The sequence below is a fragment of the Anopheles nili genome, chromosome 3 (assembly GCF_943737925.1).
Source record: "Anopheles nili chromosome 3, idAnoNiliSN_F5_01, whole genome shotgun sequence".
NCBI lineage: Eukaryota > Metazoa > Arthropoda > Insecta > Diptera > Culicidae > Anopheles > Anopheles nili.
Window position 1 is genome coordinate 13,344,722 of NC_071292.1, and position 17,506 is coordinate 13,362,227.

The 17,506-nt window shown below is 48.1% G+C and overlaps 1 protein-coding gene across 1 annotated transcript; it reads left to right on the forward strand.

The window, feature by feature from the left end:
* The first annotated feature begins 12,413 nt into the window (after nucleotides 1–12,413).
* LOC128725732 (glutamine synthetase 1, mitochondrial-like) lies at nucleotides 12,414–16,014 on the forward strand. Its single transcript, XM_053819499.1, has 2 exons — nucleotides 12,414–12,516; nucleotides 12,911–16,014. The coding sequence occupies exon 2, from the start codon at nucleotides 13,502–13,504 to the stop codon at nucleotides 14,708–14,710; it is 1,209 nt and encodes a 402-aa protein (XP_053675474.1). The 5' UTR covers nucleotides 12,414–12,516; nucleotides 12,911–13,501; the 3' UTR covers nucleotides 14,711–16,014.
* The last annotated feature ends 1,492 nt before the right edge of the window (nucleotides 16,015–17,506 follow it).

A 17,506-nucleotide genomic window follows, 5' to 3' on the forward strand; every position in this document is an offset into this window, starting at 1 on the left:
AATTTCCCCATCCATCAACCCGTAGTTGGGTCTGGTTTGGTTTCGAACAAAAAAAAACATACAAACCTGTGTTGTAACATGCGATATTCAATCGTCAAAATATTAACTCGATCCTGAACCGCAAGCATAATGGAAAAATATTGCTCTCCTTTGACACGAGAACCTGTAGCGTGCGCGATAAGAAAAGTTACCTTTTCATTGATCTTTTCTATCACATGGTATTGCAACGTCAGCTCAATATGACGGAAAAAGCTTCAGCACACCTTAAATGATGATCATTGCGCTGTGCTTTTCATCGCTTTATCAAAGAACGACACTGTCGCCGGTACCATCAATGAGGTGAATCGTAATGGAGGCGCCTGGTTGTGGGACGGAATCAACCGACCACCGCAAACAAGTGGTGCAACCTCCTGGCTTCATAACTTGTTGCTTCTACTGGGCGTTTTGTGGGTTGCGCTCTTTGATGTAGCATAAATAAAGCAATGCTTCCAACATGCGGGCTACCGAACGCCTCTGCATCCGAACCAGATGTGGTGTGACCTTGGCATTTGAAACATTCTCAGGCATTCAGACTCTAAACGGTACGGTCGAAAGCGTGGGATTGTGTGAGTCAAGTGGAAAAAAACAACGTTCCCCTTATAGAATTTCCCACAATTTACAAAGTATTCATGGCACTTTGCTTCTTTGAATCATTATTCAACAAGCGCTCTTTGCTTCTTAATCTATCCACGGAACAAACGCAGTGCTTTTCAATATCCATTCTCGATAGGAATTAATCATAGCGAGAACGCGCTGAATGGCCTTACAAGGAAAGGTTTCCATTTTCCAAAGCGAAGCAAAATGCATGCCGACGTAAGCTCACGGAATGCACCTTTATGACTCCCGTTTTGCGTCAACCGAACCGAGCTAGATGCAATTCGTTTTCGGTTGCATGCACGGATGATAAACCACCGCCAGTGGGATAGAATATCGCCCGGTTTAGAGCCAATTTGCCTGCTCCCATACACGCGCTCATTCCATAAATTTCTAACTCTCCCTCCATCACTCGTAGTGGCCCACTTTCCGTCCACCCACTGCACGAACCCAACCACACGAATCTGGCCGCGTATCGGTGCCAAAATTTTGCGCACGCAAAACAACTCGCCTTTAGGTCCAGCTCGCTCGGTCGATGGACGCATGATGGGTCGTGCAATGAATCATGGGAGCATCATTTCATTCATCGACGTGAGCTCGGGTTTTCAACTCCCCCACTCCGCTATGAAAGTGGGTGGAAGCTCGCCCGAAAACTGCTACTTCATGTGGATGTGAATATTAAGTTAGAGCAAATAAACTCTCACCGTTTCGTGCGTGGGCGCACTGATAAGAGCATCATTTTGCTCAGCCGGTCACGGAACATTCGAGAAGCCCGCAACATCAAGCGACTATGGCCACGTGGGAGAGCTAGTGACATTTAAGCGATTAAAAACTGTTGGCTTCCAACAGCAAAATCACATTGTGCCTTTTTTGTGGTTTTCGTTGCAACCGATGGAAAGGAAGAAAGATCCCACGCAAGGGCTAACGATGAATTCTGATCAACAACGAGAGATTTAGAAGCAACACAACTAAATGAAAACACCTCTTGCCAGTTGTTTCCAAGTCCCGAAGGGCAATGCAAAGCGTTCGTGAAGGACGGGAAAAAGCCACACGGCACAGTGCTGAAATAACCACAAGCTCGTTTGCTGAAGAAAATTCTTACCGTAGTCGTCCTTTTTCGCCGGGTTTGTTGCTATTTCTTCGAGCCTCCTACGCGCCTCGGAGTAGGTTTCGCTTGCAAACGACCGGTTGTGGCCAAGTTCCCACAAGATGCCTGCCGGCAATGGTTGCTGAGATTGCGGCAACGTTACGCTACTACTTTTCTTTACTTCACACCGGCACTATGGCAACTGTCACCTTAACCGTTTGCACGTCACGAAAGTCACTAGAATAGCAAGCCAATTCGTTTCACTTCTCGGAACACGCCACTGAATGAATGTCCCTTGGGAGACGCAGATTTTCGCACGCGAACCACCCGCTGAAAAGCGATACAGTTTAATTGCACTGTGGCGATTTTTTTTTTGTTGTGCTTTATCGACCTTCACCACACGAACCGGCACCAGATGCCAAACATTCGCTTTACCAAAACGCTCCCACGAGGGGTTCTGTTTATGCTGTTTATGCTGTTTCACTTTCACCAACCGAAACCACCGTCCAGCTTGACCACTGGAAAGGTCTGTTTTTCACACCGCAAAGAGACGGCACGTCTGGGCCGCGTTGGGAGTTTGCTGCCACTATTACCATACACCGGTGGCAACTTGTTGCATGCCGCGTTTCACTGCACGATCAATTTCGAGGAGAGTCTTTGCTTTACGGTCAGCACAGGCTAGCACACACAAAAAGATATCTGCCACACGAACTGCTCAGAAAACGGCAAACCACAAAACACGACGCTTTCCACGATAAGCGGAGCGTATCTGACGTCAGTGCGGTAGCTGGCGGGTTTGAAGACGAGCTACGTTTTTCTTATTTTACTCTTTCTTTTGCATCCAACGCTCGCACACGGATGGACGTCGGGTAGCGCGTGGTTCACGGTGGGCGTATATGCGCACCGGGAAAACTATGCTGGTCGACTGAAACCGGTTCGCGAAGTGGACTCTCATTTATAGAAATCTGTACGCGGCAGGATGATCCGAGTGCGAGAGAAACGAACGCCGGAAAATGCGAGAACTGGCCGAACCGTGGGAAATGGTGAGAAAGCAGCGTTGAGTTTATATTCCGAGAGCGGTTTATTTTATAGCAGATGCTATAAAATCCGAACAGACGACGCGAAAAAGAAAGATTTAAATGTAATGAATTAATCAATCTGGAAGAAGAGGTTTTCTTAGATTATCTGATGAATTTTAAAATTAGCAATTTATTTCATTTTTGTTTCATAATGCCAAATGATATCTTTATCAAAAGGCTCCTTAAAATAGTTTTTCCAAATAATAACTGCTTACAAAACTTTAAGTAAAATTATATTTCCATTCAATTGTTATGTCCAACTTAGGTAATTTAATACTTCCACTATAACATTTGTGAGTGTTCTCATCCCATTGGAATGTTCTTGATCTAGGTTTTTTGTGCGAGACTGCACAAATTCCATTGGAATTACGAATGCACTTTACACAAGATACCGCGTTTAAGTCGGTGGTTTTTTTTCCTCCACGTGAGGGATCAATCCAGGAATGCAGCGAATAGCAAACCAACGTCCAGCTGACGGCAAAACATGTCACCTCGAGGTAGAAATCCGTTTTACATCGTCCCAGTCAACCGTGTTTGCAGTACACGTGATAAACGATGACAACCAAGAGACGATATGGCTAACGATCATGGTCTGGGGCCCGATATCTAAAACTTCTTATCGCGCCCCGAGCGTCTAATGCAAAATGTGTCTTCTTTAGATAAACGCTTAACCTTGATACGGTGGAGTGGGTATTACAATCACATCGTACCCGTGTCTTACGGCGCTTCGTTTTCTCTTACTGAGACGTCTCTTTCTTCGCTTTATCACCCCTTTTTAGAAGCGGCTGATTGTAAGCAACCGATCGCGCTTACACCCGACGGAGACGGAAGCCATAACGCAATAGATCGTAAAACACATTCATCGTGTACGTTTTTGGAAAAACTCAAAATGAAATATGTATACACCAAACGTAGAGTTCAAATGGCCCTTCGTATTTCGTACACACGGTGGACATCTGGTTTGGATGGGTCTTGCTCTAAACAGGCTCGATTCCATCGTTCGGCGTTGTTTCCATGTGCTCGGAAAATGGCACTGAACTTGACCAAGACGCTATTACCGTCAACATTTGGAGCTGTTCCGTGCTATTTAAGGCAATCCATCGGTATCTAACTGCATTCGAATGTGATATGTTGATGGACAATTTGCCAGGTTGCATAAACAACGATGTTCCCAGGCGGAAAATCGCACCAAGCCAATCCACAAGCATCCTGTTCTTTGACGCCATTGTTGATTTAAGCGCTGGTTAGTCTGAAACCTCTCGGACGGCCAGGATTGCATTTAATAACTCCATCAGGTGCATGAACTTCGACGATGAAGCGCTCCGACACGTCTGACAGCTTTCTTCCATCCGCTGCTAATTGCCTTGACCAGGCGAACGTGAATCTTATCCCCAACCGGAAAAGAACGCCCGATTCGCAGTACGAACCGCAAACAGTTTTCATGTGCCGTGCATGTGCCTTAGTGCGCATTTAGCGACCCATTACCAACCGGCGCCACTTCCTGAACACTCTGGTGGATGGTCGAACGAGGCGGAAAGCTCATTTCCCAGCGCAACCGGCGCTTGCTCGGAGGCGTTAGCTAGGGTCAAGACATCGTCGAAATCATCGAACTTCCTCCAATCCAGCAGTCTTTGCTCCTTACTTACTCCTTGTCCAGGTTACCGCTCTGGTGCATTTCCTTTCGAATGCCCTTTCATGTTGGTGCCCACCACAAACCGGCCGAGTCACGTATCGGTTTCGAAACGTAAACAAACGAGGTCGACCACTTTGCTCCGGTAGTTCACCGGTGGACCCGGGGTGAAAGGTGAGTTGGCAGTAACGGCTTGTTTCTTTTTATTTTCCGGTCCGAAGATCGACCAAAGATGTTTGCCTGGAGAAGCTCGAATCGCCCTAAGAGTGTCAACGGGCGGTTTGCTGATCAAATTTTTGCAAAAGGTGAATTTTTTTTTTTGCTTTGCTATTCGAATCCTAATGGCTCAGTTGTTATTCGTTCTCATAAAACAGAAGCAATAGTAAATAACTTCAATGGGTATTGTACCATGATTGAAAACGAAGGTTTTATTTGTAATATTTTAAAAATTGACACATATTTTTAAAGTTTTGAATCGTTTTACATTAGAAAAATGTTAAAATGCTCGTGCATATCCTGATCCTAGTGGCACAAATTTTGATAAAATAGGCAGTATTTACTTTTATTCAATACCCGTTACATGGCTTTTCTCTTTCAAACAAGAATCGTACACCGCTCATAAAACGACTCTGGGCAATGGCTTTTTGAAAGATGCATTTACTCAGTTCATTTATATTTTTTGCACCCTTTCTTTTGCATTCGATGGTCCACCCTTATGGCACCGGTTCCGAGTGCAACGTGCAGCAATGCAAACAAATGCATCACACAGCTGCCCGATCCGTGCCGCCGTGTTAGGTGACCGTTCAGCGCACCCCGTGGTCATAATGTTATGACTTTTCCGCGATCACTAGCGGCGTCGACTGAGATGTTTTCCGAGCGATTCCCTCGAAACGAAACATCCGCTCGATGTGGACGTGCTTGGAGTGAAAATTGGCTAAAAAGAGCAGTCAAGCGGATCCCCGGATTTAGACCATTTAGAGCTATATGGAAGGGAAAATACCGATGAATGAAAATAACGTCGTTCGCACAAAGCCATTCGCTGCCCTACAATCGTAGACTAAGTCAATCGGCCTAGTTTTAGCTAAACCCTACCAAGGTTGACGGAAAAAAAAATACGCATCCAATCAGCCCTTTGCCCTTGCCGAAGTTTACATTAGAATCTAGTCGATCCGATCGTTCGACTTCAGAGCTCTGGGGGCATAAATTTTCATTCTTCTCACACGAGCGGTCGCTGCGATCCATTCATCCATAGTCGCTTTCATCGGCCGGAGGATGACCTTTCGAATTCCGAGAGTGGCACATCGAAAGATGAGCTCATAACGATGTAAACAGTCACTGGTAGCCGTGCTAGCGCGATCACGGTGCGCAAAATCCCCATTAGTGAGGGTGTCCCTGAACCGGAAGGAATCTGCCCAGCTGGGAGGTGATCGTGCCGAAGATCGCGCGTGATTCGTCGGTATCGATCGATTAGATCGAGTGCGTAATCGAATGAGCGCGTTTGAAAAGGGACAGTTTTCTAACGAACCACAGCTACATTCTTTCACCGGGCTGATTAAAAGGCTCACGTCGCGCGTGGAGGTCCTGCCCAATTTCTCCTCCCGAACGCAGCACACCAGACAGGATTATGTCAGTGACACCCGGCGGAAAGACGTCGGTAGCGAGCGTGAGTAGCCGTGGCTGTGGTTGATGGTACGCGCCCGTCTGCGGATGGCAGGTTTCGCGGCACCGGCTTTTCCAGCAACGCACTTTCGGTGACGGGTTGAGAAAATTGTCTTGCACTGACAAACCCTCCCGGTGAGACTCTTCACGTTGGGGTTTCCTCACGGGTGGGCCCAATCACCCCGGATGCCTCGTCCTTACGCAGCGTATGATTGCACCAGAGACATGGCCGCTTATGCCATGGGCTCGGAACACCGCGTGGTAAGTAAATTACGCCATCGAAAGGCGATGCCTCAATCGCTACCGGGTGTGCGCGAACCCGTTACGACGACCGGGTTAGCCGTTCCGTGACCTTTCCGCTCTGGTGTTCGGAGCGCCGGTTATGGAGGGCGAGTCCTTACGACGCACATGCGGCCGCTGTTAAGTAAGCCACCGTACGCCACCGTGAGAAAGTTGTGCAGGCTGCATGTCCTTTTTGCGGGAAATCGTTCCGGCCAGACACGGCGGTCGGTATTCTTGATGCAATAACATGCAGATGGAGCTACCTGGTATCGGGTGTTATACAGCCACTCCCAGGACGCTATCCCATTATCGGGAAATTAGTCCTACAAATACCAACAATCACAACTTTTAAGAGAACCGCTCGGAAAAGGATGTCCGTAATGATTATGCGCAGTGAAGTTGTATTTATAGCACGGTGCGGTGTGCTAAAAGCAAACTTCGTACACAAGTTTTTCACATCATAACCTTTATTATTACTTCACTGAGGCGAGCCTTACATCTTGTGGTTTGCTGGCTGCAGTTCATGAGCTAAATATGAACTAATAATCAAACGTATTACGCAGAATGTCAAGCCTCATATCTGTTCGTTTTGCAGTTCTGTGTGGTGCAATAAGTCTAGTATGAATAGCATAGCTGCAATTGCGATGTTCCAAATAAATTATATCATTTTAACCATTCTTTGGGCTTTCAACAAACGAACGAACGATTAACGGTTTCATCTATTTTGTATCCATACAAAACGTACAGTGCAAAATTATAAGAAACCATCGGCAGTGTTTCGCTTTAGTGCGCAACCCCTTCTCGTACATTCTCTGAATCATAAATCCCGCTTAGTGAGCCCCATTCAAAGTGTACACCCTCCTGCATTTTCCATAAAAGTGCATTCGAACGCAATCGAAGTGCGTTGCAAGTGGAGCTCGCTCGTGCTACGTGTGTTGCATAACGCCAGGCGCAAATGGAAAATAATTAAACCCTCCAGCTGCTGGGAGGAAAACCATCCCCTTCATCAGGCACTATCGGCACCATTCTCGGCACGGAGAGTGAAGGATTTCTCCTTGGCCGCAAAGTCAGCCCTCGGAAGAACACATTTGTTAAACGACGGTAACCCGTAAATTGAGCTTCCGCCAGCGAACGCACACAAGGATACCATCGAGGGGTCGAAATACACCCCCATTATTTGTCACCCTTTTCCCACCGACCGATCCCTGTAATCACGGAACCATGAAGCTTTCCCAAGGGTGGGAAGGGTTTGAAAGTCGATCTTTCGATTCCCACAATCCCCTGACGGTTGCATTCCCGATCAATTAACACAGTTTCCTTGAACTACATTACATAAGGTCCTCCCCCTGGGCGCCATTTGCCGAGCGTAAACGTAGAAAAAGGCTACCTCCATGCGTCGGGTGTCTTGTGTCGAGTTTTGCCACGCGCAAGGCATCAACCCCACCCGATCACCTATCTCGCCTTTCCGCTCTCCTAGCTTCCTCGCGTGACACAGCCTCGGAGGTCACATCCATCAAAGTGGACCTTCTGGCTGGCTGGTGGCGTTTTATTGCTTGCATTTACTATTCCACCAGCTGGGATGCAGCTTCCGGTTCACTCGCGCAAGGGTAGGCTACCCCCCCATTCAATCACTGCCTGCAAATGAGGATTAGTTTAAACACAAATTCCCGATACCTATCGAGCTAGGGATCGCTCGTGCTACTTTCGTTGCTGGCAACCTGGCAACCCACCAATACACTCCGTTTTTTTTCGAGCTTTTTCGTTCTCTTTTTTGCTCCACCTATCGCGCCCTGTGGCTTATCAGCTAAACGGCAATTTTATGTAATGGTAATTTGTTAGATCGCTCTTTGGCGTTCTGGTAATCTGGCCCTGGGACCGGGAAGCGAGTGTTCAATTATTGGTTCCACACCGATTGTACCGTGCTGTGGCTTTCCATCGTGCCGTATTCTTCTCGCTGTCTCGCTGTGGTAACTTTTCGGGGTGCTGTAAAAAAACGCAATGTTGAGAAATCCATCCCCACCCGGTGAACCCAAAGCTACTCAGCTGATGATCTTTCTCTCGGACGACTACTTCACACCACCGGTCACGAGACGTTCGCGGGACGTGCTGGTCAGGAATAAAAAAAAAGGTCAACCATCGCTTATCATCTATCTCTGGCCGGATTGGATCGTCCGCATTTTATTGTGCCGCGGTTTGATTTCTGCTCGCTGGCCAAGCAAGACCGATGTGCGTCATTGGAACGTGAAACCCGGCCCGAGGCGTTGATTGTGGCCCGCGTGCACAATCGGAAGCCGCTGGAAACTGGGACGTTTTTGCAAAGGATTCGTTGCGGTTGCCTTCGCCGGCGCGCTTTGTGCCTCCACTATCAGCTGTTTGTGACCGGTTTGGGGTTTTATATTGAAATTTACGACCTGAACTATTTGCCGCGCTGCTCCCATTAATTAGTGAGATGAGTTCTTTTTTTTTTGTTTGTCTTCATTAGCTAACTCCAGCGCACGATCGACGATCCCGGTGATCTTACTGCAACTTGTCACCGATCCTATTCATCGTCGTCGTCCGATCGTCTTGCGCAGCACGGTGCAAAATGAAGTGCTTGAAGGAAGCAAAAAAAATGCCATCATTTTATTACTTGATAGCACTTTTATGCACGGAAAATTAGGTCACGAAATGATCATGCAGAACAGCCGCTGCCAGCCATTTAATAGCTCGATTATCGTTCGTTTTATTGCTCTCAAATTTGTTTGCTTCTCCTCTACGGCCACTTTTATGTCACATTTTCGACAAAACAAAGTGCTCCATCTCTCGTATGGAGAGCATTAAAACGTCGGCTTCATTCCTCGGCAAACGATGGCACGCATGCGAACGGCTTGCAGTCAATCTACATGTCTACTGATAACGACGATCGGCCCATCACACCCCAGCAGCCAGCCCATAGCTACCGGCTTAGGAAGCCCATCTTAAAGCGCTCTCCAGCACAATGGCGCACCAGTGAAACAATGCTATCAATATGAGCGCTTTTCCAGCGCACGGTCGTTGTGATAACACCACCGCATCGGTTGGTTCCCGCGCGACGCATCGGATCCTGTCAGCTGTCAGCTGGTTCTCGTCAATCATCGCTCGTCTCCCGTCGACTTGTGCGAGGCGCAGAACCGCACCACCGGAAAACCGTCAACGATCGGTTGGAAAACCAATAATTCAATTAATGCCGCACCCAACCCAACCAATCACCACTCGGCGCTCTATTTCACGGCAAGTGGCCGCTTATCCCGACCCGACGTTGATGTGCTGCCTCTACTGTGTGAGTGTGTGGTGTTCTTGATGCTGCTGGCACCGATAACAACGCGGGCGCACACAGGCTAATGGATGCCAGCACGATAAGCAAATGCGAATGGAGGTGGGTGGCTTTAAAACTCACCCCAAGGGGCGACGTGGGACGCGTATGTGCAGTGTGGGTTGGTATTGTTCGCATTGGAATGAGCTATTTTATAGGCTGTCAAATGCATCCGGTACCGGTGCTGGTTGGTGGTCGAGTTTCACGGGGGCACAGAAAATGATTCTCCAGCTGATCCGCCGCCCCACTGGGGTTTGGAGTTTTATGGAATTAATTGGATTGGATGTGATGGTTTCTTTTCTAAATTATTATCAAAAAGAAACGTATCTAGCGACAAGTTTATCGTGAGTTTTTTCGTTTAAAAATTGATAAAAAACACACCACAATACCCACAAGGCTACGTTCTGGATTCATACCATACTGATCACCTACCCAGACGCATAGCTTGCTTATCGCCTTACATTCCGGCATACCGGCCAACCCGAGCTCGATTGTTCAGCTGTTGCGGGGACCGGTTGGCTAAGCAAAACATCAAACAATAAATAACACCCCTTAGCATGCTCGCATTCTCGCTGTAATACCGCGTCCACCGAGTAAAGCGGAATCGAGCGAGAAAATGAAGCTTTTATGTACCCATTCTTGTACGTTACTAACTCGCCTTGCTGGCTTCCCACACACTAGCACACCCTCTCGGGACAACACCAACGCGTGCTAGAATTTTCGCCTTTCCCCGGAAATTAAACCCGACTGGAGCGTTGGAATTGACACCACGACACCACGACGGCTTCATGGATCGTATCGGCAGGATCAATGGAAGTCAGGGAAAAGCTCTTACAACCCACTTTCCATCCCCATCCCAATGGCAGCCGGTGGCGCGCGTCCATCACCGTCGATGTCGTTGTTTCGCGGTTTCGTGGGGGTGTGATTTTCTTTGTTCGACTCCCGGTGACAGATAGTAATTACACCTACTCTGGCTACGGCAACGGGTACGCTCTCATTTCTCTGGCGTGGCGTTTACTCTCGCGGGAAACTCAGTTTCCTTGCACCGGTGTGTAGAAACGCTGCGTCCCAACGGAGAGAACGTGTAAAAAGGCAGAACATCTCTAGATAACCAAAAGAGATCGCCGGTCTTCGGGAAAGAAAGCGTAACCCACACAGTAAAGGTTGACTTTTTTTTTTGTTCTTTCTGGTAAACACAGCCGGGCCACGCACTGCCATGACCTTCGTTAAGAATTATGGGTAAATTACCCTTGCGATGGCCTCAAATCGGTCCCAGACGATAAAGGTGTTTAATCGTGATCTTTTAATTTTAAAGCGGGTAATAAAGAAGCAATCGGGATAAATTGTACTAATTCCTGTCAAGGATAAAAGCGGATGATTATTTTTTCAACAATTTGATTAAAAAAAACCAATGCTTTAGTTCAACAGATCGCGAAACGATCACCTTCTCAAACTCATTTTTAACCACATTATCCCTCACATGTCCCACTATCCTTTGAGATTTTTTTTTCCTTTTGACGCTGGCCGGTTATCCTGCAGACAAGTAATTTTCTGAGAAAATGCTGATGCGCTCTACTCATGCTGCCAGCTATACGATCTTCGGCACATCCACGTAGCATCAAATCATTGTTTGTTGATCCGGAAGATAGAAAATTTTAAACAAGTGCTCCGTTTCATGCATGAATATAAATCAAAACCATGTCTGCGTGTTGCTATCGCGAAACCTTAAAGTATCGCACGTTTGTGCTCTGAGACCACGCCGAACCGCGTCTCCATCTGCGCCCCCATCGGTGCACGCTATCGAATGGCATCCAAAACTGCATAATTTAACATGCTTCACGAATTGTTATTGTTGCTTTCTTAGGCGATGTGTGCGAGAGCAAGCGAGACGTGTAGCATAAGCCTGAGTAACTAGCGTGAAAAGAGAGCTCGGGGTAGATTAAATATCGTATGCTCCAATGTTTGGGGAGATTCGATGTTTAATCCAAGAGAGCGGGAGCAGCACTTGCAACGAAAGTGAAATGGAAAAAAGAGAGCGAGAGAGACGATGAGAGTCAAATATATGAGAGAAAAAAGGGATGCACGCATGAAAAGTGCAGGGTACACTCGTGTAAATAAATGTAACGGTAAAATGCACCAAACATGATGAAGAATTGCATGTTTTCCATGCCGAAAGCTAAGTATTGTATGTATGTTAACTAGATTAATATATTGTGCTAAATATGAGGTTAAGGTGTTTTTATGTTATTACAATAATACATAATAGTTAAAGGTAAGTTAAGTACTATTTATTATTCGTACAAAACCTTATTAGCACACTTATGTTAGACTTTAAAATATGTTTCGAATTACTAGTAATATACTAATTATTTTGTCACCTGAGTCCAGAAGAATGGATATAAAACTTTTAAAACAATAATGATTCCTTAGATTCATTTTTCTTTCCTCAATTGTGTAGTGAGTGCATCAAGTGAGTGTTGTAAAATAGTAATTTAAAAGCTTTCCATCTACAGTACGACGGCATGCGACTACACTTATTCCCCACAGTGTAGGGTGCTCTGCCACTACTACTACGCATCCCTGCTCCGGCTGGATGGCCCACTATGAAGACAGGCCCCAACAGCGGCTCCCCAATAGGGTGGCCGCACGACTACACCCGCAGTGCGTGGTGTGATTTAAGTAGACGAAACGCGCTTTAAAGCGAACACACTCAAGTGACAGCAACGTTACGAAGCAGCGGCGTGCTTTCGCAGCAGCAGCAGCAGCAAACTTCCTTCGAGGCAACAACAGCAGGGAGCTGTAGCAGTTTTAGCCGGTTAGTTAGTTTTTCCCTCCCTTTTTTCGTGTGTGTGTGTCCTTCGAGTGATTTCGGTGGCTGCAATCTCGTGCCCTAAAAATGTCCTTCCGAATTGCCTTCCGCTTCGCCGCACTGCGTGTCCTCGCCAGCCTCGCGTAGGAAAGTGTGGTTTTTCTTCTTTCTTTTTTTCTCGTGTCGTGTAACCTCCCAGCCGTCGATAGCGTGACGTTTATCGCCCATGCTTTTGTGCTGCATCCATAATTTTGCAGTGATATCCGTGCCCTATGGTTTCGCTATTAAATCAAGCGTGTGAACGCTGGAAATTGAGCTAGCGTCCCCATCCAAATGTGTCTAGCCGTCGCGCTCTAACAGGCTCTCGTTTTTTTTTTTGCTCCCACCATCTGTTTCGCAGGATAACACCGGAACGAGATTTGCTACCACACGGGCAACTGTTGATCCCCTGGCCAGCGAGCTCCAAGTCCTGCGAGAAAAACTCCTCGACCTTTGCGAGCAGACAAGAAGGAGAGAAGAAGAAAAAAAAAGAACAACATCACAACCAACGACTACTACACTCCAGCGAGTAGTTCCACCGATTGCGTTTGTGTGTGCCGTATTTGTGAGTGTGTGTGTGTGTGTGTGCGTGCATGAAAACGACGAGAAAAGCCCTGCTGCTCTAGTGGTGTGTGCGCGCGTTCGCCTACTCGACAGTAGCCCGCTCTGTGGAATCGAAGTAGCCCGCCGAGCAGCGATAGTTCGCGACTTCATTTTGTGATAGAATTTCGTCGCGGTCGGTAGCCAAATTGTTTCGCCGTGGAAGCTCGCCCCTTTTTGCGTTCAGAGTGCAGCAGCAAAGCTAACAAAAATTCATTGTGTTCACGCCGGGAAGCAGAGGCGACAGCTAAACGAGGACAAAGAAAGGGAACAATCGCCCGCCGCAAAGCCGTTTTCTCGTTCGTGAGTTTCGTTTTGCAAAACCCCCGTTCCGTGCAAGTGCAAGTGCAAAATGGCCCTCCGAGTGGTTGGTATGATGATCCGCCAGGAGCTGGCTGGGCTGGCCAGCAAGCCATCGGTGCGCATGATCAGCACGAGCCGTGGACCGAACTGTGCCCGCATCCTGGAGCACTCACCGAATGCGCACCTCAACAAGACGCTGTTGGACCGGTACACGCGCCTAAAGTACGACCCCAAGTACGTGCAGGTCACGTACGTCTGGATCGACGGTACGGGTGAGAACGTCCGGCTGAAGGATCGCGTGCTCGATTACGTACCGAAGACGCCGGAAGACGTGCCATCCTGGCAGTACGATGGTAGCTCCACGTACCAGGCGCTTGGTGGCAACTCCGACATGAAGCTGGTTCCGCGCGCGCTCTACAAGGACCCGTTCAAGGCGGGCGCAAATGACGTGATCGTGCTGTGTGACACGTACCAACCGGACGGTAAGCCGACCGCTTCGAACCACCGCGCTGCCATGCAGGACGCGTACAACCGCACGAAGGACCTCGAGCCGTGGTTCGGTATTGAGCAGGAGTACACCTTCCTCGATGTGGATGGTCGTCCACTTGGCTGGCCCGTTGCAGGATTCCCAGGACCTCAGGGTCCGTATTATTGTGCCACCGGAGCGCAGAACGTCGTCGCTCGGGACATCGCTGAAGCGCACGCCGTTGCCTGTTTATACGCGGGCGTTCAGTTCGCAGGCACCAACGCCGAGGTGATGCCGGCTCAGTGGGAGTACCAGGTCGGACCGGCTCTTGGCATGAAGTGTGCCGACGATCTGTGGCTTTCGCGGTACATCCTGTGGCGCATCGCCGAGGACTACGGTGTCGTGGTGACGTTCGACCCGAAACCGATGGAGGGCAACTGGAACGGAGCCGGTGGGCACTGCAACTTCTCCACCAAGCCGATGCGCGCTGAGAACGGCATCAAAGCGATCGAGCACGCGATCGAGAAGCTGTCGAAGAAGCACGACAAGCACATTAAGGCGTACGATCCGCGTGGTGGAAAGGACAACGAGCGTCGGTTGGTTGGTCGGCTCGAGACGTCCTCGATCGATAAGTTTAGCTGGGGTGTTGCCGATCGGGGCACTTCGGTGCGTATTCCACGCGGTGTTGCCGATGCTAAGAAGGGCTATCTGGAGGATCGTCGCCCGAGCTCGAATTGCGATCCTTACAGCGTGTGTAACGCCATTCTCACGACCTGCTTGTTGGATGAGTAGGCGCCCTTTTTGGGTGGGTCACGGGGTTGAAACAAAAGACACTTCTGCTTCGCGTACGCCTCCTTTTTGCCTCCCCCCTTTTCCCCTGGAACCGCTGTATCCCTGCCCACAAACCCACTCACAGCCACTCAGAAGATGGAAGACTAGAAGACATCAGCACAGAGATCACGAACGCACGAGAGAGAGAGCGAGAGAGAGCGAGATAAGAAGATAGGAAAAAACGAGTCCTTGAGACGGATTTCCCAAGCCGAGTTAGGTATCGATAGCCTTGCCTATCGCTAGAAGAGAGAAAGAAAGATAGTAAAAGTGAAACAGATAGATAGGGAAACGCAGCACGATAAGGATGTGAAGATGGAAAATTTGTTATGTATACGTTTGCTATTTTTTTTGTGTATAAAAGCCGTTTTACGTTGCCGAAGGTCATTTCGCTAATCGTGCAGTTATGTTAGAAAAGGGTCATGACTCAAGAAATCCCACTCGATGGAGGCTGTTGTAGGAGAAGGCCGTTTGCCGCGTGCCAAGACTTTCTCGATGCAAATTCGATGGACTGATGATGGTGTTCCGATCGGATGCCAGTGGTGCATGTTTTGGGAATGGCGTACATTTGTGGGACGCAGTTTTTTTTTTACAAGAGACGCTTTTATATAGATACGTGTATGAGTGTATGTGTGCGTGTTTTTACAAGAATGCAACAGAGAGGTATTTCAATTTTACAAGCGCAGGAGCAGCAGCAGTAGCAGCAGCAAGCGATCGTACAAAAGCGCATAGCGGGACAGGTTTCGAGCGGGTTGGAATGTTTTTTTTTAAAAAAAAAAGCTCATCTGTTTATAAAGATGGTACATTTTTTGATTTGTTTTTCGTTTCATTTTATCTTAAAACGATTTGCTTGCAAAAGGGAAAGATATATTTTACCCACCTAACACGGGCACACTTTAGAGGAAGGACATCAGCATCCTTGAAGGATATTTAACACAGAGCGACAGCAATGTGCATTGAGCCGAAGCCAACGAGCAGCAGTGCCAGGATGCAAACTGAAGTGTGTTGCCATTCGGAGGAAGAATGGAAAAGGATTTTAAAATTTATACCTTGAAGCATAAATGCCATGGAAGCCATAAGGAGCACAGCAGCGTACGTGCGTTTGCGCCGGAGAGCAAGAGAGAGAGAGAGAGAAAAAAAGATAAAAATTATCGTAGCTGTTTAATTACTTGTTGTTTAGAATGTAAGTCCAGTCCAAGTGTAAGGTTATATCAGAGCGCGAGTAGCGTGGGGGCGTCCGGTAATAAAATGAAAACGTCATCACTGAATGAAAACTGCCCGTCTTCGAGTGTTTCAATGTGGACCGAAATCGAACAAATCGTATTCAACCGTGGATCGTGGATCGCTTACCGGCATCTGGTTCATTCGAGAAGCAAATTTCTAACATTCGCCTGCATACAGCCGGCGTGAAATGGAATGTGTTTCTGGTCGGGTCTTACTTAAAGGGAGGAAAGCGGGCGCTATTTATAACAAAACTCATCACACTCCCGCACACGGGAGAAGGAAAACCACCGCCACGGCGACCGGGTGACCGGGACAACCTCGTGTGACATCCTCGGTGGACACCGGTTTAATGACGATCGCCATCACGAAACCAACCCCACGGTCGTCATATTCGCTCGAGAGGAGATTATTTTTCTTTTCGTTGCTTCTCTACACCAAGCCAACACACGTAAGCAAACCCCCTGGTATCGGCACTGTTGAGGCCCTTCCGTTAGTCAGCTGGGTCGAGTTGCACAGCTCGGGTGACACGTCGGCCTTTTTCTACCTAATCCGATCACACTTCAGGACAGACAAGTGCTGCTTTTCACCCATCGCTTGGTGTCCTTTTCCGGTGCACTGTCATCGCGTTTCATCGGAACCGTCGTCGAACTCGGCGCGAAAAACTTTGTTTACGTTCCGTGGAAAAACACCAAAATCGATTGCGCGCCCCTTCGCGTTCGTGTGGCCATTGTACTGCTTCCTGCCCACAGCGGGTTGTCCTTGTGCACCCCTGTCAAGGCGTCGTTCCGTGTTTCAAAGTTCAACGCCAAGGGAAGGGCACGGTACGGGCCAAGGTTTTGTTTCGGGCTACGATTGATAGGTTTGCGCGCAAGGGTTTTGAGCTTGGGCGAAGAAAAAGTGCACTTTCACCAGCGGTTTGATGGATGGTTGGCGAAATATTCAACTCGTCAAACTTACGTAAGCTCATTATGCTGCGCGAGCTGCATGCGAAACGGGGGGTTTCAACGGAAAGTGAACGAAGGCAAAAAGCGCCAAACAAAAATACCCACAGGATACTTGACGGGTTGATGGTGATGATGGCGTTCGTTTTCTCACTTTGTCCATTGCCTCGCGGCCAATGACCTACGCTAGTGGGAGCGTGTACAGCGAACGGGGACGCATTTTTGGCAGTAATTATGTAACACGATGTACAGCGTCCCGGGAATCAAAGCCGTTTGCGTTCGTTATGCGCGCGTTTAGGAGCAATAAACGGCGATCCGATCGTTAGTGTCAGGCATAATTATTTCCCGCCTGTAGGCCTGTAAGCGGATTGAGTTCCACCGTTGCTATGGTGACCCGAATACCTCATAATGGCATTGCCGCATTGGAAGAAGAATTACGAAATCATTCAACGGTTTCCGGTAGCTATTATCTAACCATGCCAGGATGCGTCTCGAATTTCCTGGTGCGGCTGTGTTGACCTCGAAAACTGCGTCTTTTGGGAAGTTTGGGAAAACAAGCGTCCCATCATCGTTTGCTGTTGTTCGAAATCTGCTC

What these genes read in the sequence shown, in the direction of transcription:
- LOC128725732 (XM_053819499.1), top strand. Translation starts at nt 13,502, where the DNA reads ATGGCCCTCCGAGTGGTTGGTATGATGATCCGCCAGGAGCTGGCTGGG.